The 26,929-nt window shown below is 48.5% G+C and overlaps 1 protein-coding gene across 4 annotated transcripts; it reads right to left on the bottom strand.

Moving 5' to 3' along the window:
- Positions 1–57: 57 nt before the first annotated feature.
- SEPTIN8 (septin 8) lies at positions 58–25,996 on the bottom strand. 4 transcript variants are annotated; one of them, XM_075715791.1, is made up of 9 exons: positions 22,083–22,191; positions 18,776–18,971; positions 17,900–18,086; positions 12,015–12,176; positions 9,934–10,030; positions 9,415–9,583; positions 9,028–9,160; positions 8,045–8,235; positions 58–112 (listed from the first exon to the last, which is right to left on the bottom strand). In XM_075715791.1, the coding sequence occupies exons 2-9, from the start codon at positions 18,940–18,942 to the stop codon at positions 58–60; spliced, it is 1,161 nt and encodes a 386-aa protein (XP_075571906.1). In that variant the 5' UTR covers positions 18,943–18,971; positions 22,083–22,191. The 4 variants fall into 4 exon arrangements, with proteins under 4 accessions (XP_075571906.1, XP_075571907.1, XP_075571908.1 ...); XM_075715792.1 differs by lacking the exon at positions 58–112 and adding an exon at positions 25,974–25,996 and having other exon boundaries at positions 8,041–8,235; positions 22,083–22,183; XM_075715793.1 differs by lacking the exon at positions 58–112 and adding an exon at positions 25,974–25,996 and having other exon boundaries at positions 8,041–8,235; positions 17,900–18,080; positions 22,083–22,183.
- Between the last annotated feature and the right edge of the window lie 933 nt (positions 25,997–26,929).

The raw sequence follows: 26,929 nt of genomic DNA, 5'->3' as shown, positions 1-26,929 counted from the left end.
AGGTGAAAGCACCAATTAATTTCTTCTGCATTAGATGTTTTGGCCTTAATAAATCTTCTAATTAACATGTCTTCCTGATGTTATGGAGCACGCACTGGGAAGACTAAAAAAGCTACAGAAAGAACAAAAGAGAATCAGTATTTAAGTTTCAGTTATTTACATTAATTAAAGACAGCACGAAAGGTCAAAGTACAAATCTAACGTAGCGCAGGGGGCTGGGTGCGCAGGACACACTTGAATTTAAACCATCGCGACTTGGAGCAGCAATCCCAGCTGCCAAGGTCTTGTTTGGAATTGGTAGTCTGAGGATTGGTTTAAAATTTTAATGAGGAAAGACTGCTGACAGGGAAGATCCGAGAAGCCACGAGCTACGGAGACATGGGGTGGGGAGAGGTGCGGAGCCATCTCTCCCAGCCGGCAGAGCCCGCGGCTTCGCTCTGTCCTCCGTGTCCCCCAGCTGCGCGGTTCTCCCTGCCGAGCAGCCCAGGACAAGGACACGAGGCTGGGTTTCGGTCGTCTCCCGAACGCAAAGCATCAACACGTCCTAGGGCCTCGGTCACCGGGTTGGAGCTTTGGAACTGCAAAACCCGGACAGCACCTACCTGGCTGCTGCGCTGCTTTGGTAACAGCGCTTTGCATTTCTCATGTGCTTGCGGGCGCCTCTAGGAGCTTTGCACAAATATCAACGAATGATCTTAACACTGCTCCTGTGGAAAAATACTTGCCGATGTACGTCATCCTAAATGCCCAGGTGGCCCAGCTTTGAAGTGACCAGCTACTCTGCCACCTTAATTCCCCCATTAATTCTGCGGTACCTGAATGCACTTTCTCTTCTCTGGCTTCCTACGCTTTAAAAAGTATTGGGATGGGAAAGGTTGTACAACATTTCAAACAGGCCACTTGGTATCAACTGTGAAGTCCCCACTAATGCTTATCCTTTAAAAAAAAAAACAAACTTTAACAGGCTCATGCGACACAACTCTAACCCAGCGCGGGCTCAGGCTTTCGCCCGCGCTCTTTGTCGGTGATGGCTACAGGCAGGGTCACCCCAGCTCCAACCACCGCTCCCGGTCAGCTCTCTGCGGTGGATGGACAGCATCCCTGCGGCACGGTACCGCAGCTGGGGTAACCATCCCGGCTCGTAAGAAGGTGGGATGCAAAGAGCACACGCAATGACCACACCTGCCCTCTGCCTTGTAAGCAAGCTGCGTATTAAACGCGAAAGCAGAGGTCTCTCGCACAAGCCGGCTCCTGCAGCAATGGCACGGTCCCTCTGCACGTTTCTAAGATTTCAGAAGCAGCCAGCATCGCTGACTTGGTTTTGTGCTTGAAACTGGGGCTGCAGAAAAAGCTCCCACCAGAAGCACCGCTTCAGCAGACACCGTGCCTCAGCCAAACTCCACTAGTTGGCTTTGTCTTAAGTGCAGCATTGGTCCGAGTCCAGTACCAAATAAAACGCAGAGACACCCTCAATTAACTGAATATAACTTCCTATGTAGCAGTGCCCCACAGAACAGACCTGCAGGTAAAGCTCCAGCAGCAGCTCGCTCTGAAAAAAGAACCCCAAGCTAAAGCCGCGCTCTTTTTCTGGCCTTGATCTAAGTGTACGACGTGCTTCTCCAGAAAAAAAGCGTACGGCTTTGGAAGCACCATTAGGAAACTATCACCCTCCACCTCCGCTCCCTTTTCATCCTACCCTTAAATCACCTCTGCGGGCATCATTACAACAGCGAAACTGCCGGTAAATCTACCCGCTCAGTCGCCAGCTCCCACGAAGGAGAAGTACAAACAAGCTTAAAGGCAACTTTTGCCCAAACGGGGTTGGCATTTGAATTAATACCTTAGAAATTCTCCCCAGGTTGCAGATGAGGTGCTTTTCGGCATAGTGTATGATGAGCTAATTGCTAATTAATGAGCTAATTTTATTTTTGAATGTTCCCGATAGTCATAAGACATCCTGTGACCGGTAAGCTTTCAATCATTACATGTTATTATTTCAACAGAGATCCACTAGATATTGCAGGAAATCCACAGCTGAATAAATGACACCACAAAAAACTCAAAATACATGTGAAATTTAATAAAAGCAAAGTACAAAGTGAGTGGAAAGAACTGAACGTAAAAAAAAAAACCAAACCAAACCCAAACCAAAAAACCAAACCCAAACCAAAAAACCAAACCCAAACCAAAAAAACCAAACCCAAACCAAAAAACCAAACCCAAACCAAAAAAACCAAACCCAAACCAAAAAAACCAAACCCAAACCAAAACGCAAGCCATTTGGAATGACAAAGCGAAGGGGTGCAGCACGTCCGAGAGGCTGCTACGCGCCCCGGGCAGGGCCCCGAGCACCTCCACATGCTCCGAGCCAACCACCCCGTCCCCACCCCGGGCATCCACCACAGCCAGACCCGAAGCCTACAGAGCTGAGAGCCCCCCAAAAGACACTTTAAATTAGAAAGCAGACAACATACATGATGGTAAATGCTTAAATGATTAAAAAAAAAAAATGGATAGTTTTTCCCATTAATACCAACCTTTTACGGATAAATGTATAAACCAGCTGAAAGATGTGTAACTGAACAGCTTCAGTCATTTCTGAAGGGCTTTTTTTTCACTTCTAGCCTACAAGATGTAAATCGTCGGACTGGAGCGAGATTAGCATCACCATGCATTTGTAACGCGTTAAATAAAAGTAAGATACAGAACTACCCTATATATCACATACTTAAATCTTGTCTCGGCCAAAAGGAAAGACCAAGTACTAGAGGGAAAAAAAAAAATTACTGAGTCCCATTGGGGAGATTATGATGTTGACTGCTCTAAAGAACAGGTAACTACGAGGAAAAGGTATGTCCGTCACAACAAAAAGTCAATGTATATATAATAATCATCATTCAAATATTGTTACATACATTCTGAATGTCTTCATCAGAAAAAGCTGGAAATTTCTCCACAATGCCCATGGATTTGAAGGTTTTTACTCTTTCATTGTTATCACCATTGCTTGTAGCTACCAGTTATTCTAGGAAAAAAAGAACTGACCTCTGACAAGCCGGGGCAGATAGAAATCATTTCGATAGATCTTGCTGGCAGCAGCACGAGACCGGGAGAAAACCAGTGACTGGGAACGTGATGGCGGGGCAGCTTGCATACCCCAAATCATCAGTTCCTGCTTTATCCCAGCCTCAGCAGCATTGGCCTCGAGAAGCAAAACGATGAAAAAACAGCGCTGCCTACCCACGCAATTAGTGCACCAGAGCTTCCTCTAATTAGCAAAAATCAAAATCCTGCCCCTAATTTCCTACACGATCGGACTGTAGTCAGTGGTGAGCTGGAATTGCCTTCTTGCGTGTAACAATAGCTGGGGTTCCTTGCACGTTTCTGAGAAAAAAACATTAACCTTCCTAACATCAGACGGTAACTCTTTAAAATACATCTAACCTGGAGGCACAGCCTTAAAAATTAAATGTTCAGCTTTCAGCAGACTCCTAATAAGTGCACATAATTTTTACTCTTTGAAAAACAGCCTGTTCTAAAGGGTACCTGCGAGATCTTCACGAGGTTCTTTCCTACACGCATCAAGGAGCGCTGATGTGATTTTCAGTATATCCATATAAAAGGCCAATGCCCATATGGAAACAGTTTTAACTCCTGAGCAGGTATTTGGCAGGGGGCGGGGGGGAAGCTGCTTTAATGGGATATGCAAGTTAAAGAACCTCATTTTACAGTCCCACAAAATGCTACCCTCAGAGAGTCCTGTAATGGCTCAGATGCAAGGCCGTGCACCTCCATCTGCAAGTCAAATAAGGAATTTGCTGACATCTTAGCTTAAAGAGAAGCCTTTAAGGGGGAAAAAAAAAAGAAAAAAAAAATCAGAGAAATCCTGTAACATTAACAACTAAATAAAATGCACACACTCACAACTAACACTTAGCCAGCCAGTGTTTTTATAAACTCTAAAGACACAATGTGGGGTTAATAGAAAATATTTGCTCTCTTTTAGCCTGTTATCTGATGGAGGGATGGAATTGAGTCCAACTATTTTTCCATGACAACACAGCTAGCGAGTCTCTATTCAGTCATCGTCCTGCCTTACCACAAAATGGTTTGAGTGGAAAAAAATAATATTGATCCTAATTATTCCTCTACGCTCGGTTGCCCAGGAAAACAAGGCTGGGATTTCTAGGCATGAGGAGTGTTAAAGGAAGCACTTTCTGGGAGGAATAGCGCCTATCAGTATAAATACGGTGCGTAGCTCAAGATCGGGGGATTCTCCTTATTAGGCACATAATAAGTTTAAGGTTAAAGAGTAAAGATGACCGCTTAAATAGTTTTTCCACAACAGTAAAATACATTGGTAAATAAGTGAAAAGTTACACAAATCCTGTAGTTCCACATTATACAACAAACTCTTACAAAAAAAATCTTTCTATATAAATGTTCTACTTTAGCAGTAAAGAAAATTCAAAACATTGTCCCATGAATTTTATTAACCTCTCTCTCTTTTTATATATATATATATATATATTATAAATGATGTAGAAAGTGTTTAGAGTAATTCAGGATTAAAATATATAATTACTGGAATTAGGGTTACTCGGACTAAGATTCACAGGGCAGAAAGTCTAAGCATTGCGTTTTTCTACCCACTCTAAAAACTTATTCGAGAATTTTGTTAGAAAAATAAAAGCTTCAGCATTCTTCACACCACTCCTCACATTTGTGCATGTACAGGGGAAGGCAGATGAGCCTCAAGCAGACACCTTAGCCGATTAAAAAACCAAAAAGTCTAGAAAGCAAGTATTCAGCTGGTGAGTAAGATGAGCTCAGGCAAACAGTTACGGTCACTTTATACACGGCTGTTCAATCGCTGGGTTTAGAACAAAACATCTTACTTTAGGGATTAGTTGACTCTGTTTAACAAAATGTACAGGGCAAGGTTACTTCCTTAAAACCTCCCAATAAATTCTGTACAGATAACAGCGAGTCGTTACACTGCAACCACCGAAGATGCTCATTTTCTCTTTCACTTTGGTCCACTCACACAATGTTATGAGAAGGGTCACAGGGTGGGAAACTCAAGCAACTTAACACATGAAAGCACCAAGTCCACTCTTGGCCTGAAAGTCTGTGTGTGATTAACTGAAAGAAAACAAAACATAAAAAAAAAAAAAGGCATGAATTAAAGTTACGAAAATTAAACAAAAGCAAAACGTAGTGAAATACGTTAAAAACAAAGAAGGAAGAGAAGGGCAAACGCTGCTCGGGCATCTGAAGACTCACGGACGAGAGCAACCCTCGGCACGCATCCTGGCACTTCCCCTCCACACCTGCAATTCTTCCACCTCCGTTTTTTACTTATTAAAGCTACGAAAAATGCTGTGTTGAAAGAGGAGACCGTAAAAGGTTCCACTAGCTCTCCTAAAAACTGGAACAAGAAGAAACACCCCCTCCTCAAGCTCACGCTACGTTCCCGGTTCCTGCAAGGTCCCAACATCTCGCCTGTAAGCCCAGGACGTGCCTCCGCTCGCATCCCGGTCCCCTGGGGAGCTGCGGGGGCTCTCCCGGCAGCAATGCTCCCCTGGGTCCCGCTTCCCGTGCAAGCAGAGTGCAAACCCTGAGCTAATTTTCCCCTCGGCTCTGCGAAGCACCAGCTCCTCGTTTACCGAAGCCACGGGCACAGCCTGAACCCTGTGCTCTGCCGGCGGAAGCTTTGCCGCCGGTCCCGGGGCTGGACACTGCCTGCCACCAGCTCCCCAAATCCCAGCTGCCTTCCCGTCCGGTTTGGCTGAAAGATCTCGGTAAGAGAGCTGGCAAAGACATTCCCGCTGCTTGCTTGGGAATACACGGATCCTCTTAACGCTGGTGCGGTCTGCGGGGCTAACGTCAAACCTTCCTGGGGTGCAGCAGCGGGGCGGGGGGCACAGCGCAGGGCTGTGCTCTCCGACACACAGGCTTCACAAGACCCCCGGCTCCTTTTGATGCTTCCCAGATGACAAGGGGGTCTTGGAAGACAGGTCGCTGGGCAAGGCCAAGGGAAGGCACCTTCCTTTGAATTTTTTTTATTACAGATTTCATTATCCTGCTTGAGCAGAAACCCCCAAGTACCTCATTTTGAACTAGCTCACAGGTTTTCAAAAAAAAAAAAAAACCAAAACAAAAAAACCAACCCCAAACCAAAACCACAAAAACCCCAAAAACCAATCCAAAACTACTTCCTCTCCCTAATTTATTAACTGTATTCCTGGTGATGGTGCACCCCTCTAGCCGTGCTCCGGGGGTGAAGACAAGCCCCCTGCCCCAGCACTGCAGAGCACAGGCTGTGGGTGCCCCTCGGTCCTTCGTACGCTGCCCGAGCTGCCTTCTCCTGGCCTGGCTCCTGACCGCGTCCGCTTTCTAATCGCCACCCAGAAGAGGAAGGGCGTCCAGACTCACATCTGTAGGTGAGCTAAAACCAGCAAAGCGCAGGAAACCTATTTCTGTCACAGACAGACGGAGCGGAGGGGAGGCTGCAGCGTTTCCGCCTGGCCAGCATGCGCAGCACATCACCGCCGGAGCATCCCAGCGACCGGCATCGCTGGCGCAAGTTAACAGCGTGCGGCTCGGCATGCTCACCTTCTGCAAAGAGCTGGGCCCCCGGCTGCCCTGCTGTTCAGCCACTAATTCATGTGTGACTTCAGCTGGATTAAACTCTGTTTTCAGCAAAATATTTTACAAAGCGTTTTGGACTCTGTGCGTGAGGTGGGACATGCCCAGAGCATGCTGAGAGGTCTGCAGAAGAGAGTGCTTTGGTTTTGTTTTAACACCAACACATTTACATTCCAAGGAAACACGTTAAGTAACATGCACTCTTATCTTCCGTAGGAAGAAACAAATTACCAGCATGTCAGTACGCAGAACGAGCTTCTCTAGCGCTGCAGTTCACAGCAGAGAAATGACAGAGCACAAGATCGCATCAGCGATGTGAAGCCGAACATTGTGCTGTCAAGAGCAAACTCGGGTGTTGCTACTTTTTTTTTTTTTTTTTCCTTTTCATCATTAAAAGGCTCAGAAAGCATTGCCACCAGCCTGTTCTGGATTTGACAGAATGCAGTTCAGACTCTTAAGCTCCTTCACGCGAGAGGAAGTAACAAAAAATGCTGGAATAACAGAATTACCAGCTTGCATGATGGCGCTTCTCATTTTTTTTTCCCTAGCCAGTGTTCCTTGAAGACTAGCTTGCACAGAAACAGGATCACCCCCGCAACACCTTTTCTTCTTAAACCTGTTTGCCCCATTCCTGCTCTATCGTTACACAACCGGGCAGCTGAAAGAGCGTTATTTACATGCCCTCGCTCCACACTCTTGCTGGCTTCAGCAATGTCAATTCACTTGCAGCAAGCTAAGATAAGAATTCTGCCTTTAGGGGAAAGGAGCTTTCTCGTAAGCAGAACTGTGTCTTGGAGCCCTATTTCACTGACAGCCCTAATCAATTTCCAATGCATCTTTCGCTCTAAGCTGCTGTTTCCTTCTTTACAGCTCTGCCTCTAAAAATAAAGTAAGAGCACTCTCCAAAGAGGGCCCCAAGCCTACACAAGGGCCCTACAAGCCCCAAAATCACAGTGAGGTAGCGCATGATGGGGGACCTCATCTGTCAGACATCTGTCAAGATTGTCCCCACTCCTCTCCGCTGATGAGGAGCTACAGCTTATTTCTCGTCACCTTCCCGTCTGTCTCCAGGAGCAGGCGGCTCGCAGGATCCCTTGAGCTGGCTGTGCCAGAGGCAAGGGCGAGCCCCATGGGACTCTCAGCCTTCAGAGAATGGCCCCAAATTGCGAATCCCTTGCACCTGCAGCCACCAAGGCTTCGCCAGGGCAGTGCCTGGGCACGGGCAGACCCCATCTCTCCTCTGCTTTAGGCAAAAGGTCAGAAGGGTAGGAATTAGGATTCCAAAATCCCCTTTTCCACTTGCTGTCTAAGCAGTTGACCAAACATTAAAGCACCTGAGCAGACACCTAGCTTCCCAGCAGCAGAGGAGAAAGACTCAAGTTCAGGCACTTACTTTTTCTTGTCTTTGTCCTTCTTCAGCGGCTGCTGTGAGGTAGCCTGCAAGGATTGGGACTGCAAGGTTTCCACCGCTACTTTCCGCCTGTTGAAGGCGTTCATCTCTTCCTCCAGCTCCCTCCTCTTTTCCTCCACCTTCCTCTTCTCTTCCTGGTGTATCCTTTTTAAGTGCTCAAATTTCTCATGCAGCTGGTAGGAGACAGACCCTCTGAGCATGGCATCCAGCACGACCGTCAGGCTGCACTCCCCCCGGAGCCACGGTCGCACCTCCCGCACAAATCCCCACCGCCCCAGGGACCGACCCGCTGGCAGGGCACAGCAGCCAGCACCCCTGCACCGTGCAAGCCCCTCAGCAAGAGCTGACCTCCGGGCGATCACAGCCTCTTCCCCAAAAGCAGCAAAAAACGGTAAATTCAGCTCTGCCTGATGCCACATATCAAACAGGAGAAAGCGTCAGCCCTGGATAAGCACGCTGAGGATCTCAGCTCAGTCTGCAGCCCTGCCGTGGGGCTGCGGGCATTGCAGGCTCTTTCGTTCCTCGCTAGTTTTGAAGATGGTCCACATTTATTTCCTCCCCAGTCACGGCAGCTGCCCGTGGCCTCACACCGAGCCGGGGTCTCCAGCCCAGCTGCCCCCTTTACTCTGCTGTCCAGCGAGCCTCCAGGGTGAAGGCTACCTGACCTGGATGCCCACCAAAACGTCCTGCATTGTCCCTCACTCATCACATGGCAGCCAAGTCTTCTACACACTGCACAGGATGGGGAATACTCTTGTTTCTGAGGAACCTAAACCAGTGAAGCTGTTTTGAAAACATTACCCCGCATTCCCTTCTCCAAGTGGGGGAAGGTGTGCGTGCATGTGTTTGTGCTTTGGCTGGTGAGGTCTGCTCAAGAGCTGCATGTGCTTTCCAGGATTCATACATTGCCCAGACCCATGCTGGCTGTATTTTGGGCTCCTCTCACAGGTTTTTGGCACACCCACCTCTCTCTCCTTCTCCTTCAGCTCTGCCTCCGTCTCCTTGACTTTGTTAACAAACATTTGTCTCATTTCTTCCTCTTTCTTCTGGAGCTCACCCAAGAACTCTTTCCTTTTGGTCTCGTATGTTTCTTGGAGGCTGGGGAAGAAAGCAAACGAAATCCAGACTCCTTGGACACCAATGAGTTAGGGATGGGGAAATGCACGCCTGTCTGCATTGCTTAAAGACAAACAGGCAGGGAAGGGAATGCCAAAGTCAGCCGCAAAGTTCAAACCCAGTGCTAGTATTTTCCAGCCCAGCACTGTGGATACCACCTACAAAGCTCCCATTTTTTGGGGGTGTCAGTACCAAACTACTGCTCTAAATTGATGCTAGATGCGAAGGCCACTCACCTGAAGGGCTGGCTGTCTGGATCCGTGTCCTTGAAGCCCATCTCCTCCAGTTTGCACCTCCTGTACAGCTCATAGTGGCGGGTGTGAGTCTGCTCCCGAAGATCCTCCATGTTGACTCGAATCAGCATTTCCCGCAGTTTCACAAAGTCACAGTGACTTTCATTCTCAACTGATGGAAACAAAGAGAGAAGTCAAGCAAACTGCACACACGGCGGGGGAGCACAAATGCAGATACAGATTAACTCCAGAGACTCCCCTCCCAAGGACCCCTGCCTGCTGTCCCACACAGGGCACAACACAGCCCCTTGGATGCAGGGATTCCTGTGGACCATTACTACCTGCCGGTAGGAATGGGAAATCAAAGGAAAGATTGGCCAACCCACAACAGGCTGCACAGGACATTTCTGCACCGTTTAGCACGGGGCAGCTTCACGCACACAGAGCTGGAGAGGGTGCCAGCGTGCACACGTGCGCGCACGAGGGAGGTTTGCGGGGGCTGCCCGGCTCGCAGCACCTTACCTTGCACCACTCCCCACGGGTACTGCCGAGCTCTCACCAGCTTGTTCCCAACTTTCACCTCCTCCGTGCTGCCAACCACAGCGAAGGGCAGATGAGCCTGAAACAGAGCCAAGGCCGGGGACTCAGCGCATGGGCTAACCCCTCGGAGAACAGCCTGACCATTAGATTCCCCCTCATGCAGGCACAGGATCTACTTCAAAAAGCCCCTCCCCTGAAACTATCAATCTCCAATACTCAGAGCAGTCTCTACTATGAGCTGTGTCCAGTTTTGGGCCCCTCACTACAAGAAGGACATTGGGGTGCTGGAGTGAGTCCAGAGAAGGGCAGCGGAGCTGGGGAAGGGTCTGGAGCACAGGGCTGGTGGGGAGCGGCTGAGGGAGCTGGGGGTGTTCAGCCTGGAGAAGAGGAGGCTGAGGGGAGACCTGATCGCTCTGCAGCTCCTGACAGGAGCAGGTAGGTGAGGGGGCTGTTGGTCTCTTGTCCCAAGTAGTTAGTGATAGGATGAGAGTAAATGGGCTCAAGCTGCACCAGGGGAGGTTTAGATTGGATATTAGGAAAAATTTCTTCATGGAAGGGGTGGTCAAGCATTGGAACAGGCTGCCCAGAGAGGTGGTGGAGTCCCCATCCCTGGAAGCGTTCAAAAAATGGGCAGACGTGGCACTTTGGGACATGGTTTAGTCTAGTCCACCCTTAATTGGTTTAGTGGTGGACTTGGTAATGTTAGGTTAATGGTTGGACTGGATGATCTTAAAGGTCTTTTCCAACCTAAACGATTCAATGATTCTATGGGATATTATGACAGAGAGCGGTGTAGGGCCATAGCACAGCTTACTAGCAACGCTGGCTGGACTGAACTAGCTGGGGAAATATTGTGGGAACACCATGATCGTTACTGATCTCCCTCTACCCATTTGTCAGCTTGCTCTTGCAGCTGTAGTCCCGCCACACGCCAAGAGCGGGGCACTCCCTGCCTTGCGGAAAGCACCAAGACATCCGTAAGCAGGCCTTGGCGCAGCAGTTTGTGCGTGGCACTGGAAGGGACACGTGCGGGATACAACATGTGCTCGCCGCTCTCCAAGTCTGCAAAGCATCGAGCGCAGTAAGGAAGCAGAGCACCGTCCTCAAGCATCGCAGGGGAGGAGCCGCAGAGCGGGTGCTTCAGTAGCATGAGGGTGACAAAATCCTTCACATTTCGGAGGAAACGGACCCAGAAGTGTGGAATTGGTAGAGAAGCAGCCAACAATATTTTCATTGCAGGGGGGAGGGAGAAAAAGAAAAACCAAGCAAGCATGGCTCCCGATTTTGTCCCCAATGCACACAGCTTGCAATTATTTTTAAAAGAGTGCATCCTCCAAATTTCTCTTGAATTCAGTGAAAAAGCACTATTACAGTGAAAACACATATCCAGCTGAGCCAGAAATCAACTGGGTATTGAAAGTTTAAAAAAAACAAAACAAAACAAAAGGGTGTGTCTGTGCATGTAATCAGAAACAGCTATGCAGGAAAACGGTCATTTTAATGAAAAAGCTACTTTTTATTTAAAAAATTAACATGGAAACATTTCAGCCGTTTCTACTGCAATAGCTACACTCTGATATGGGAGACAGGAAACTCGAAAGTGATTCGCACATGCTTCAGCCAGGTCTGAATTTAATCTTTGAATTTCAAAAACGGCAAAATAGAGTCTAACACTTTTTATTCTTTATTTTAAATTGGGTTTTCTCTGCTTAGCCTCCTTAAGTCAGAAGGCTAATACAAATATTAACTGTAAAATTTTTATTCAAAGTTTCTCCCTCCTCAAATGAAACGTAGCCTAAAAGCAGACAGAATGAATTTTGAAGAAAGTATTTTTCAAAAATTCTATAAAACAAGTTTTAGAGCTGAGCTGAGTTTCTCCAGAGAGCCCACACGTTTTAATTAATTCTGTATGCAACAGCCTTAGGCGTCTGTCCACAGCTCAACTTTCAAACAGATTTAGCGTCTGGACAATCCCAATGAAACTTTCCCTCCAAATGCATTTTTGCACAGTAAATTCATTTGTCACAACTTCTGGAGGCAACGCGATTGGCGGCGCTACTCACATTCATCACGGAGTTGATCTCGGCGACCGCTTCGTCATCTGTGGGGAACTGATAGATCTGCACACCGTTGCTGACCAGCTCGCTCATTATCTTTATCTTGAACTTGTGCAACTCGCTCTTGGAGATGGTGTCTGCTTTGGCAATAATCGGGATGATGTTCACCTACAGCAGAAGGAAGGAAGGAAAAATAACCAGGTGCGCAGCATTCGGGGCAAGCGGCTTTGTCAGGAGCGTGGGTGCCCGCGGGTGGCCCGGGTCCCACCCTGGTGGCTGCTTTACATTTCATCAAACCACAAAGGTGCTACGTTTTGCATGCGAGCTGCGGCATAAGCCCAGCTGAACACTAGAGGGAAGAGTTTTCCAGGACTAATGTGGCTACAGGACTTCCAGATAAACCAAAAGACAAACACCCTGCAATAAATACCAAAGGAGCAGATCAAAGCCTCTGCTTTTGCCTATGTATTTTGTTCCACTCTTCGAGGGAGGCAAAGACAGCAGAACTGTCACATCTTGAGCTATCGCCTATCCACTTCTGGCTGTGCTGACAAGCTGCTTTAGAAGACAAAGCGCAAGGATGAAACGCTGCAGCGAGCTGATGTGGAGCCTTCCCATGCTTAAGCAGAAAGAGCAGGGACTCCTCTCAGATGCTTTCACAGCAGCTCTGGATCCTTCCCGAGGATTCCCTGAGCCTCCCAGTGAGGATCACAACTCAGGCATGCTGTGCAGATTACAGGGACCACCTGGGAAAGGAGCAGGGTGCCATACAGCAGACAGGAGATTTGTTTTCATGCTGTTGTTGCTCAGCTTTGGTTTTGCATCAGCGGCCACCAAGCACAACACCCCACACAGCTTCATCAGCCCAGGTTTGGAAAGCTACCCACAAGCTGTAGCGTAGGGAGGTCCCCTGTGTCTAGCACATACCAGGATTGAAAGCAAACGAGGGCCACGTCCCCCATCCTTCAGGAGGGATGTGGTTCACCATGGCCTCATGCTTGGGAGAGCTACAGCAGGGCAGGATCTCTCGCAGGAGCCTCTGTTAGGTAATGCTGTTACACCCAGAAAAGCCAAGTGCAATACTGCAAAGCACTGCTTAAACAACAATGAAACTCGTCTGTCTGAACAGCAGCCAAATTCATAGCAGTAAAACCAAAGAATCCAGACAAAAGAGGGGAGAGTCTGATTTGCCATCTAACATTTCCCAGGAGCCAACGCTTTCTGTCCTACAGAACAGAAATTCCTAACAGCCATTTGGTCTCCAGTGGGTGCCCATTAAAATAAATGACCTTGCTTTCCCAGCTCAAGTTCTCTTTGTAGCTGGTTTTTTCCATATGTCCTGTTTTTTCTCCCCCCTCTGGTTTAGCACTCACTAAATACAAGAGCATTTACTTGCTCCAAAAGAAAATCATTGCAAAATCATTTGCTCATTGCAAATTTATCTGAGAGGATAAATTCTTTATTTTTCCCAGCCACTGATCCGGCCTCTTTTACCAAGGACCACAAACACCCACACAGAACAAGGTCTGCTGGTCTCACTCTGCTCATTACAGCGGGTCAATGTCCTCATTACAAAGGTAAAAAAGGCCATGACCGCAGCTGGGTGTCTCACTGACCTGCTAAGAGCTGAGCAGGCTTGGATCCACCATCTCACACAGAAAAAGGGTCAGCTCAGAGCTTGTGTACCACCCACGCAGGAGCAGTACCTGTGACGGGGAAGGCACTGCCGGGGAGCTGCTGCATGCAGGGCTTCGCACTCTCCAGCCAGCCAGACGCGCTGACAAAGCGGCGCAAGAGGTGATTTTAGTCCATTTGCAGTTGGCCTAAGCAATTCCCCTCTCTTCTTCCAAAAAGCACCAGCTCAGCCCTGCTTACAGCGAGGCAGGAGGTGCAGAGCCTGGGGCTCGGCACGGCTTCCCCAGCAGCAGCAGAAGGCGGGCTGCTGCCCCAGCAGTACTCAAAGAAGGGGCAAACCGAGGTTGGTTCAAGTCCCATCCAACCAGGTTCCTCACACTTTGAAAAAGCAACTCGGTCAGCACCTGCTGTCGCAGAGTTCAAAACCCAAAAGGGTTTTACAAGTTGCCGCATTTCCAGTAATCGATAGCCAACGTCAATACTGTGGAGCCCTGGAAATGGCATTTGGGTGTATCTCCCTCCTCCTCTCTTCTTCCCTTGTGAGTTCCTTACTTTTTTTAAACTATTACTGTTTTTATTTTGATTTCATGCATGCCTTGGAAACATACTAGCTGGAATCCCACAGTTAACAAGTGACACCCGGAGCACCATACAATTATCTTCCTGTTTTCCTTTCTCTGATTTTGAGCATTGGCACCCAAAAGCTGTCTAAGTCTAGAATAAGCTCATCCCTTTCTAATAAGGAGAAAGGACGGAAAAGTTTGGACACAAGAAACAAAACGAGGTAAGAGATGCTACCGAACCGAACTGCATGTCTAATCCTGCCCTCCTACAGCATCTTCCACACATCCATTTCTAGGCAAAGGCTGCAGTATATGGCACAGGGATTAGTGCCAAATAAAGTGATGCACAACTAGCTAGAGAAGAACTGACCTCTCCTCTCCTCCCTGAACAGGTTTTAAAAACCCAGTAAAAGGAATTGATGCCAGAACTGTGTGAGGTTTCTCTCTCCACTCCTACTTTTACACAAACAATGTCTACCTTGGGTTGCAGGCAAAATCCCAGAGCAACATTCTTATATCTCATGGTGGAAGAGCACTATTCCCTATTTAAAGATCTCGTAATAAAATCATGAAGTTAACTACTGGAGCGTCATCCCACTGAATGTGACAGGCACGCAGCACTCCCTTGACTGTCAGTCCATGTGCTGGAAGCCTTTGCTGGAGCTGGAATTACGGCCAGAGGAAGTCTGTGCTTCAGACAAGATGGTGCACTCACATGCACACACATAAAATGCACCTCCTTCTCGAGTCATTCTGACCGCAGAGTTATTTCTCATCTCCAAAAATAAAACTTAACAAGAATGCGCTGAAATAAGTCAGTTGGTAGAAAATAATTTTGCTAATATAATAAGGCTACATGCATTTTCACCCTGTGAAATACAGCTGGATTTTTTCCCCCATCTCCAAAGTGTTCCCAAATGCAAGTCCCAGTGAAGCCAACAGGCAAATCCGACCTTGGAAACCAAACAGCAGAGGCACAAACTGGCCTGAAGTGTCCCCACCGGCCAGTGACCCGCCGAGGATGTGTCAGCTAACGAAGGGCAAGCAATTAGCCACAGCTTGCAAGTGGCACACGCTGGCTGGAAACCATCCAGGGCCAACAACCAGGGAGCCCTGGGATGCCCACGGCAGGACACAGCCGTGCTGTCACTTTCCAGGGCACGGCTGTGGTTTCAATCAATAAATCACCTTCTCATCTGATACAGATGCAGTTTTATTTATTCTCCCCCTTTTCCTGGGTTAAACCCAATGGAAAGCCAACCCCTGCCAGGTCATACGTGCTTCCCACCTACCAGCCAGCCACATTTCATCTACCTAGAACGACTTCTGAAGATGCTTCCAGCTCTCTGGCTGTAATTAAATACTCTAGACAACAGCTGGCCAGGAGCTCAGCCAAACAAACATTGTATTACAGTACAAGGGAAGATTGTGTTTACAAGCCAGCTTTACCCAGAAGGGATTTTGTAAACTTTATACTAAAAGCAAGATTCATTATCAAAATCATCACGCAGATTCAAAAGCCTGCGCAACACCTGATGCCATGCCACTGGCGGCCTCAAGCAAAGGTGTAACTGAGCCAGGTTCCTACAAAACCCTTGTTAAACTAGGCCTAAAGCAAAGGTGTAACTGAGCCAGGTTCCTACAAAACCCTTGTTAAACTAGTCTCAGAGGCTGAGCCAGCAGCAGAGCATTGCCTCTGATACACCTTTCATCTCCACGGGCTCCATTCTCCAACTGCAGAACACGGGCCACCAGCCACGTGAAGCTTCCCAAGAGGAAAGCCAGGTTCAGGTGTGCTCAGATGGCTGCAGACATGAGTCAGTGCACGTCACCTCTCTGCTCGGCCACGGAAACCACTCGCTGTCACCAGTCTGGAGCAGATAGAAAGCTGCCCAGGGTTTGCTGACACCCCCCTTCACTCTGCCCATGCACTGGTCCCCAAGCACAAATCATTCGCGTGTACTGGGAAGGGGGCACAGCACTGTCATGCACAAATCTTTAAGGAGTGCCTGGAAAGCACCTCGATGTCCTGGGATGACACCGATGCAGAAATGCAACATAAACCTCTGACAACTAGAAAATATCCATGGTCTCTACTTGCTTACTCATTTCCATGTGCCTGCTTGTGCAAGGCCACCACACCATGAAATCCAAGATGTTCTCACTCTGTGGTAAGAAGGGAGATGAGAGCAAAGGGATAAAATGACTTCAAAAAGGACTATTTAAGTGGAAGTTTAGAAATATAAAAAGCTTGCGTGCACACAAAGTTTTCATCTCCGCACAAGTACAAAGGATTTATTTTTGGTACTACCCAAGGACCACATTAAAAGGCAGCCATGGAGAGATGTGAAAAGTAGGGAATGCAGAAGGAAAGGAAGAGAAAAGCTTTGTGGGACCACCATCACCAAGGGGAATCGTGCAACAGCTTTCCTCCAAACATATTTCTGGGAGCATGTAATGCTGGCACCGCACCAAGAGACAAGAGTTTATTACGGGAAAGTTTTTGGATTCCTGATGAAGTCAGTGCAACAGCCACCACGGCTACAAACAGCCCACTGCAATGGGAAGGCAGCGCCTGCTCTGGAGCAGGGCCAAGGAAAAGCAGGCCAACAGCCCCGGGGGGCGAGGGCGAACAGCAGGGACTCCACGAGGGAGAACTGTACCCGCCAGAAAAGTCTGATAGAGCTGCACGTGGACAACAGCCAGAGAAGAGAGCATTCCCTAAATGTAATCCAGGGGATCCCCACTTACTGCCTTGCCTGCCCCCTCCGTAGACTGATCGGCATCTGCCACCTGAAAGGAACCACCTTGCTGCTAAAATACTGCTCTGAAAGCCTGGAAATTCTTGCAAAGACAAGAAGAGATGCCACTGTCATGAGTGACCTTTGAAGCCTCCTGCAGCTCCCTGGAAGCCAGCTGGAACAACCAGAAGTGTGTCAGAAACCTCCAAGCTGCAGGAATATCGGCGGTAACCAGTTAAGTAACCCACTGCCCCCTAATGCGGTAACAGTTTATGCACAGAAAAGCAACCCCCAGCTAGACCCTCTCACGACCCACTTCTAGGACTCCTATGACCTTGAGAATTTCTCACCGTATGTACATTTTCAGAAGATTCTGTGATCTCCTACACAGATCATCTGGCACTACCAGCAGTGGCAGCTCACGCACTCCCTGTGTGCCAGCACGCACAGCCACCGCTTCTCTTCAGCCCTTGCCTCCTCTGTACTGGCCACCACCTTCGGACATCTACAGTTTTGGTTGCTCTCGGCCCCTCTGTCCCTGCTGACAGGTCAGGAGAGCAGAGGTGGCTCCACAGTTCAACTGCAGGAGCTGGAACACATCCTTACCTGCACACCTGTAGAGAAGAGCTAATAAAGATGCAGCTGGTGGCTTTGATAAATATGAACTAATCTGGGTAAGATTCTTACAGTGATGGACACTCTAGACTTCACACAGCTAGCTGGAAAACAGGTTTTTTTCACCTGACATTTTTCAGGAAAGCTGGTGAGAAAAAAAAGCACAGGACCTCAGCAACCCACCAGGGCAGACTAAGTTTTACCAGTGTCCTCAAAACAGCTCAGCTAACGTGCAGGAAGGAGTCCAGCACTTACACAGAAGGAACAGAGCCTTCCACGTGACAATATTAAGCTTCACCGCTTCCAGAAAGAGGGACCATGGTCTCCAACCTCTTACCTTGCTATCCAGCTTCTTCATTGTCACCAGGTCCAAGGACTTGAGCGAGTGCCCAGTTGGAGTGATGAAGTACAGGCAGACGTGAATCCTTGTGTCATGATAGTTGAAGAGGGATCGGCGGATTTTCAGCTCTTCTTGCAAATAGTTTTCAAACTGCGTATCAATGTACTCTACTATCGGCCTGTAACTAAAACCATACCATTAGCAACACAGATACTGGAGCTCAAAATTAAACAGTTTGAAGGCTGAAGGAGTTCTCCTAGACATACCATGGTATCATTTTAAAAGTAGTTATAAGACTCAAACAGTTTAGCCTTACAACAGAAGTGTGGCATTTACACACAGACCTTATAATCCAAAGGTTGCTGGAGTCTCCTGAGGCTGCACTGCAAAGTCTAAGGACAGTGGAGCATGGAAAGATGACTACTTCCACAGATCAGACTTTGCCCAGATCTCAGGGCTGAGCCATCTGGCTGTAGCAATGCAACATGACCAAGGAGAGACCTTGGAGTCCCAGAAAGCCTTTACCTGGGGCTTGAACAAGATGTCTGTGTAATTAAATGAGACAGGTCCAGAGACACCGATCCCTGCCAGAACAGATAATTCCCAACCCTGCACTGAGGACAGCTTGTTAACTGCTCACGTTCCCAGAGGACACCACTCTCTGCTGGAAAGACCTCCTATGACCTCTCTTTTTGGCTCCTCACCCAACTCTCTCTACACTTAGTCCCCAGAACCAAAGCCACTGCAGAGAGCTGCTCTATTGACATAAACACAGACTTCTCCTCTGCAACACCGCAAGCAGGACTGCAGGCAGTTCATGTCTAAGCATCAGAGGCAAGCCCAGAAATGCCAAGCAGATGGCACGAGACCTGCCTTTCATCTTTATTTATCTGATCCCCAAATCCAACCGCATCCACAATCGTTAGCTTCAGGTGGACGTTGCTCTCCTGCAGGTCGTAGGTCCGTGGCCGCAAGCGAACCGCGCTCTCATAGTGACTGGCCTCCTCCGTCTCGAACGTGGTATTGAAGAGGGTATTCATTAGCGTGGACTTCCCAATGCCGGTCTCACCTGGAAGGAGAAATCATCAGCTCACTGCAGCATGAATTTGTCACAGGTACTTCAAAGAACATTAATTACAGAGCAGAACTAAATTATACTGCGAAAGGTTACTACAAATTGCTTGTGGACAGACACATAATTGTCACAAAGGTAACTGCATTCTCGAAGGCCTCCTGTGCTTAATGCAAAGCTAACACAGAGCACTTTGGTCTCATCTCCCCACTGAGGATCATACAGGCGAGCAAAACACACCATCTCCCCTTCCACATAGCCTGACTTTGCTCAGGATCCTGCACGAGGGAAACTAGGGATAGTACAATTTTTTTTTTAGAGCTGCTGAGATCTGGCTCAGTACATGCAAACTGTCCAAAATGGTCCCGTTCTGCCCAGACACATCACAGACAGCATGTCTGTGCTTTGAGATGATAGGACCACCTGTGCAGCAAACAGAATTGGCCAAACTGGAGGAAATAAGCAACAAACTCTTCTGTCGCATCGGGCGTGAGCTTCCACAGGCATCCAAACAACCTCAGCAAGACAGCAGCTGCCTGACAGAGAGCAAGAGGTGCTGCTCTGCCTTGAAGAGCTCCAGCTGCACAGGGAGATCTTGCAACCCAGCCCAGATGATGGCTTTTGCAACACAGCTGGTTTCATCACATATTGCTCTTGATTTCTGGAGTTTCCCTTTAGTATTTCTGCCTCCTTCAAGGCTGCCCTGTTGCCCCATGATTCTTCATGCCTATCAGCCAAGGGGAGACAAGAATGCTGTATAGGGGAAAACAAAATTCAATCAATCCCAAAATGCCATATAGCATCTGTGACAGAGAGGCCAAAGCATGACAGTGTTTTCAGAGGCCACGTTCCACGGTGCATTTTTACTATAGACCTCAGCAGAGCCCTGTGCTGGAGCACTGAAGCAGGGCACTTCCGAGGCATCTTCATCTTTCCAGTAGCAGAACAAATTCTGCCAACTTGAACCTCTGAGATACGCAGAGGGAGAGAACGTGGAGTCAAGAGGGGATGGCAGAGAAATTTGGTAGGGAGAGAATAGTTCTTGGAGAACCAGTAAGGGCAAGATTAGGAGAAGTTTCCCATCTGTTCCAACAGCCACTGAAGGACGCCTGGGACACATCACAAACCAAGCTCCATCCCAGAATATTTGGCTCACAGGCTGTCTGTGAGCCAGAAAGGCTTTGAACTGCTGCTCCTGGTAACTAAACAAGACTCTGATATTTTCCAGATTGGCCTATGAGGGGCCCCATTTAAACTCTTCATTCACTCCCCGCAACCCTGTTGGCCAAGGGAGTAAAGAGAGGCAAAATCCAAGGAAAGAGCCTCCTAATCCCTGCTCCTTTCCCAGGCAGCCCTTTGTGCTACACCTTCAGCACAGCCAGCCACCGCTTCTGCTGAGCACGGCCCCGCTCGCCGAAGCCAGCCACCTCCGAGGAGCCCTGCAGCCGACGTGCCGATGGGAGAGCAGGAGGGCGAGCAAGTTTCTGTTTGAGGGCGGTGGCCAAGGGGTTTGGGCTTTTTCCTTCTTCAAGCACCACGGGTTCTGCTCTTCACTGGAGAATAAATACCTCATGGTGCTCAGAGTAGGGCAGAGGCACACACCGCTTCCCACCGCGGTGTGTTGCGCAAGGAAATAAAAACAGCCTGGTGCTCTAGATTAATCCGAAAGGAAAGTCGTATGCAGAACTCTCTACTGATGCAAGCCACATGCTCCTGTTCAGTTGTGGGCACAGCTGGGAGCAGGAACTGGCAAGAAGGGGTACAGGGTTTTTTTTTTTTTTCTTCCTCTTGTCCAGAAAGAATGAGGTAATTTTTTCCGGTGTTTCACAATTGGTATGGCCAGATGAGAATGCAGGAATATCCATCCTGGTGTCCCCAAGAACGACACTAATTAAGAACATATTGCCCTCTGCTGCAATTACCCTTCTGCTAAGGAACTACAAAGTTCCAACTGTTATTTCAGCCATGCTTTTTACTTGTGGTTTGGATATGCAAGAGTGGCTTAGGTATGGCACAAGCACCTTGTGCAAGCTGGCAGGGTTTCACCGCACAGTCTATACAAAGCCATATTCTCTTCGGGCAGATTGAGGGCCAGGCAGGGAGCTGCTGTCTCTGCATGTATTTTTGCTGGTCTAGCAGGTTACAATACTTCAGACCTCACGCACAAGACAAGAACCAGCCAAAGTAAAAATAATGCTCATCTCATCACTGGAAGGAATTGGTTTCTAGTACTCTAGCCAGCATGGCCTGCTAGATCACATCAATACCAAAATTAAGAAACAAGAATACAATGAGTTTATTTTAAAGTCAGCCTCTCGCACCTGCTCACAATCTTCAAGACAAATACTTTACAATCAATAAAACCAGGAACGCTCCCTCTCCCTTTCCTAGCACAGAGATGGTCATGCTTCAAGCCCTTTGACACCCTGGGAAAGCATCAACCAGGCACAGCTCAGATACAAACCTCTTATCCCTAGCTTTGGGGTGCAGTTTACACTCAGAAATGGCCAAGTTATCACCAGCAGCTCTCAGCTAACACATGGTGCCTCTGACCGCATCTACTCAGACACCATATCCACTCATGCCAGCAACCCCAGTTTGCAAAGGGAAATATTTAACTTGCCACATACAGTCTTCCCTTAATCCTCCCTATTGCAAAGCTACTGCAGCAGAGGAGATGAGCAACACCACACTGATTATGGAAATTCTTCTGGTTTGACCTCCAAGGCTCAGCGCTTGGACCTCCCTGCCGCTCTCTGCGGCTCCCACACTGGTAGCTCAGCTCAATGCAGAGCTGGACAGTCCCGCACCCGTTTCCTTCCCCTCGGCGAAGGCAGAAAGTTGATATATTAAAGCCTTTCCCAAAACTCTAATTTTGGGCAACGAGTGTCCAACAGTCGCTTGTGAAAGTCACAATGTGGAAGCATCAAGCTCTAGAGAGCTCAAGTTCATTGAAATCATTACACGTTTTTTTAGAGTTAGGCGTTTCCGAATTGCTTCAAGTCAATGCCGAGGCCCGGGGCACAGCAGGACACACAAGAAATCCTGGTCCCAACCTCACCACCCCGCCAGCTCATCCCAGGTGTGTTTGCAGAGGACTGTGCTCACCCACACAGAGGATGTTGAAGCTGAAGCCTTGCGTGACAGACTTGCTGACCAGCTGATCGGGGAGACTGTCGAAGCCGACATGGCCCCCCAGGGAAAGGTTCCTCTTCTCTTCATTCTGGGAGAGAGAAGAAACCAGATTAGCAGAGGTGCACTGAGAAGGCAAGTCAAAGACACGAGAGGAACCACCAAGCCCAAGAAATAACCACCCTCCCAGGCACTGCAGAGCCACCGATGCAAACCCTAACACTGCTCACGAGAGCTTGTGTTTTGGCACGCCACAGCTCAAACCCTCCGACAGCCACCAATGACAGAAAAGAGAGGGAAACATACTGATCTTAATGGGGAATTGGGAGAACCAACCTACCAGGCTACAAAGAAAAGAAAACACTAGCATGAGCTCCAACTACATGCAGCTGGGAGAGATTAGCAAAGGAAAACTCACTATCATGTGTTTTAGCACTCATTTCTCCTTGTCCTCTTTTATTTTCTTTTCTTAAGCCCTCCAGCACTGAATTCAGTTCAACAGGCTCTGCATTTTCCCAAGTACTCGAGCTTTTTCCCTTTGCTATTGCCATAAGCAGCGTGGTTTTATTCGCTCACGCATCCAGGGGTGCCGGTCGCACAGGCAGGGTGAGGAATCCTCTTGCTTTACCATCTGTGACCACACAGTTTTCCACCGTTTCTCTGCTGTTCCTGTTCCTGCCTCCCCCATATGCACTTTGTTCTTCCTTCTGTCTCCTCCCTCCCCCAGAGGAAGACAAAGCTGATCACCTGTAGGAAGCTTTGCTTAGAAACTAAGATAAAAAATATCCGAGGAGACAACAGGTCTATGCCCTGTGTTATACAGAAGGGCAGACCAGGTCAACTATAATTCGAGAAGAGAGGATTCGACAGATGGGCCATTTCTGTTTCCAGTGGTTAAGAACAGCAGAGTTTGGATTTGCACAAATATTTCAACGGATGTTGCCACCTCTCTGCACAACTGAACGACGCTGTCCGAGCCCAGGGGCCAGACCACTGCCCCCGCAGCCTCCCAAGCACTCTCCTCCTTCCATGGAGAAGCAAGGATACGGGATTTCGGAGCACGATGCATTCACCCTCACCGTTTCTTTGGTAAATTACTCTGATTTTCTTAATCACCAGCACACAGTGGAAGATGGGGATGGAAAAAGTGTCTGCCTTTTGCCTGGCTCTGGTTCTTCTGTCTGTCCCTGACAATTCAGACTTGATGTCCCAGCACTAAGACTGCGAGACAAGAGCATACCCTGAGAAGAGCCTAAGCTGGCTGTCAAACTTTGAATTAACTCCAGAGAAAAATAAAAGAAATGACATGATAAGCCTTGCAGATTGCTCTATGCCTGCAATAAGATTGCTAAATAAAACACAAACCTTTGTTCAACTGCATCTCAAGTCAAAGCCTCCTTTAGTTCTGCCTTTGGTAGAACAAATATTCTTAGCTTTGTAAAATAAACCTTTTAAATCACAAGAACAACTTGTGAACAACTGAAGCAGCTCCTATGCCTCACATACAAGCCTTCTGGCTGTCCTGCTTAGCGTTTGGTACCGACTTTCAGAGGATTTCGGCCCAGCACTCTCCCAAGGGACTCCTCGGACAGAAACACAACTGAATTGTAGCTGGGCTCCTGCGATCAATTCTGTTTCATCCCACCAGGATCGATCACGCTCACTAACTAAACGGAAATAGCAATCATTTCAAGTTTTCCTGTGGGAGAGACGGCATCAATTAAGGTTTTAAGGTGGCCGAGAGTTTAGGTGAATTAAAAAGGGCCCCTAAGACAGAGAAACCTCCAAGTTCAACATTCTTCCATTCATCTATCACCACAGCAAGCTGCTAAAGCTTGGACTAACACCTCTGCAGGGACGGACCCCAACTGCTGGACAATTCCCCAGCACACAGGGAGAAAAAGTGAGTCCGTGCTGATCCGGGCAGCCCAATGCTGAACTGCGGATCTGGCATGGGATGATGCAACTGCACCGGGAAGGGGAACTTGGACACACGTGTGCTGGGCGAGGGCTCAGAGTTGTTTAGGTTTGGTTTTCCTCTTAAGGAGGAGACCGTCAGATGGCACAGGAAGCCACTGCGTGCATCAGCAGAGCTTGGGGGGCTTCCTCGAGCTCCCAGCCCCATCCCCTCAGCACCCACTCCTCCTCTCCCCCCCCCCGCCCCTCCGCACCACCACCTTACAGAGCTTAAAATGCCCGTTCCCACCACCACGATGCGGTGACAGCCATTCCCACAGAAAGTCACCGAGTTTGATGGTTGCGCTTTGCATCTTTTCATTTTAAATAATAAATAAAAACAAGCAAACAAAAAACACAAACCAGAATCCTAGGATGACATTTTGGATGGGAAATAAATAAAGGCTGCCGACGGCTATGATTAGGCTGAGAGTGCCCGAGGCTGGTAGGAGGTTTCCAGGCAACAGGCAGCACCACTGCTCGGGATTTTAAAATAGGCTCCAGCTTGGCAAGGCTGCATTTTAAAATAGGCTCCAGCTAGGCAAGGCTGCATTGAGAACTCAGTCATGCTTCGGCCGGAGGAAACCCAAATGCGTTCGCACAGGGCTCTCTTTTTCTGTTCTTTTTTTGGCGTTTGGTCGCTGTTCGTTACAGGACAAGAATACACTTACTCAAAACTGCTCACCGTCTCTAAAGCTGCTAAACCAACGAGCCAAACTTCAGTGAAATATTTTTGTCAGTGACCTTGAAATGCACAGTTTCCTTTTATTTCTGTAAGCAGCGATAATAATCTGGTTCAAGTCCAAGACGCTGCTGATACCAAAGCAGAAAAACCATTTGCTGTGCTTGCGGCGCGTTCAGCTGTCAGTCAGCCTCTAAAGGGATTTTGCTATTGTTGCTGTCTTAGGACAAACAACGGCAACAACTGCTGGAAAGTAATAAGACTAAGAAAAGAAAGGGGGGGGCAGGGGTAAAGTTTTCTCATTTTATTCTTTCCCTCCAATCCATCGAGCTTACAAACTTGACAGCCTTGTGAATACAACCAATTTTTCTGCTCGCTTGCGTTGCTTGGTGCGCTGGCCTGCCCTGGAGAGGAACCCACCCACCACCCTGATGAGCAACCACCAGCTCTCCTTCCTGCATCTACCTGCGATCGGTCTGCGAGTCTCGCCCCAAAAGACTAACCCCTCTGGCCAGCTCCTGCTCGCCCAGGCTAGCTCAAGGACAGCTTGACACAGTTCACCTGCTAGTAAAGACAACAAGGTCACACTCAAAATGGAATTCTTTCCAGCAGAAGGAGCCAGCCTGCAACGCTCAGCATAAATAATCAATCCAGAATATAAATGCTGCAATAAATGAGGGCAGCGGTAGCGCAGCAATGTGGGATGGGTCGTTTTGGTTTTGTTTTAAACAAAAGCTAAGCATTTCAGTAGGGCTTTTTCCATGTTTGGTGGCAGTGATGCAAGTGCCGTGCAGGACAGGAGCAGGCAGGTTACGTGGCAGAGCTGGACGGGATCGACCATGGCGAGAGCCAGGCAGAAACACAGCCCTGCCCTTTCCAGTTGCACTGGTCTCGGCGATACTCCCGCCCTCCGCAACGCCCGATGAGAATTAGGTCCCTCCTCTCATGGCCTGGAGAGGCAACTCGCCCGCTTCTTACCAGGCAAGACCCCATCCTGCGGCTGCAAATAACCGCGAGGCGGTCAAGCGTTCCTGTAGCCCATTTGGTCATTTTGCAACATGATAATTAAGAGTTTGTGATGGCTCCGAGTGCCAACTCCCACCATAAACAGCCACTGCAGCCCTGAACATCACTTCTTGGGTCACTAACGACATCCTACAACGGGCAGCTACCAGGGGTTTACTTGGAGCCTCTGAACATGGTCTTTGAAGATCTTCTGTGCCTTGAGCCGATCTTCAGGGCTCGAAGAAGAGAGACGAGGGTAATTTGTATTTTGAATCTGGAATTTGGTGGGAAACAAAAGAGTCATCGGAAGGTCAGAGCAGAATTATTAATCCCAAATCCTTTAAACATTTTCACAGATGCTCTAGCCGGGCTGAGAAGCAGAGTCCGTCAAGGCAACAGGCGCACAAATGGCATCTGGGGGCACAGCCAGGGGAACAACAGCTATCCCGGAGGGAAATCCATTTTTGGCTCTGGTTTGACTACGTCACAGGACCCTTCTCCTGGCAGGCAGCAGAAAGACAGACATGCCCTTGGTAGCACAGACGGCCACACTTAGCTGAGCACCACAAGAACCCAAAAGAAACCTCCAGACATAGCGCGTCAAACCTACTGTAAGGCAGCAGCCACCCCAGCTCCCAGCCACGCTCCGCTGGAGGCTGGGGATGCACGATGGCACGCTGGATCATTCCTGCGGCCACACCAGCACGAAGCTGCCGAGGGGACTCAAAACAGCGTTTCAAACCCCCATCAGCTTCCTAAGCTCATCCACAGCAGGGTCCCACAAACCGTGCCATGCAGCAGGGCTGGGAGGGAGCAGCATCGCCACGGGCACGGGCAGCAATGCCAGGCAGCTGGCCACAAACCACATCCGCAGAAGATGATATGTTATTTGGCCCTTTATTGCGAGCGAGTCAAGAAAAGGCAGAGAAACACAATCAGAGAAACCAAATCCCGATCCCTATAGGAGGGTCAACACAGTATTCACATATTAATTAGGCTCTTCCTAGTAGACAGAGGGATTAAAGAAACCTGTGAGAAGTGGCACAGGCTACGGCATCAACCAGCGTGCCCACGATCCTTCAAGAAATAAAAATCCGATCACAGTTTCTCTTCTTCCAGTCTCTTCATGCTTCACCTCCAAATTAGCATCAGTTTCACTTTGCGTCATTACATTTTTCAG

Source organism: Pelecanus crispus, chromosome 8 (genome assembly GCF_030463565.1).
Source record: "Pelecanus crispus isolate bPelCri1 chromosome 8, bPelCri1.pri, whole genome shotgun sequence".
Taxonomy (NCBI): domain Eukaryota; kingdom Metazoa; phylum Chordata; class Aves; order Pelecaniformes; family Pelecanidae; genus Pelecanus; species Pelecanus crispus.
This window is presented reverse-complemented; position numbering and strand designations above follow the sequence as displayed.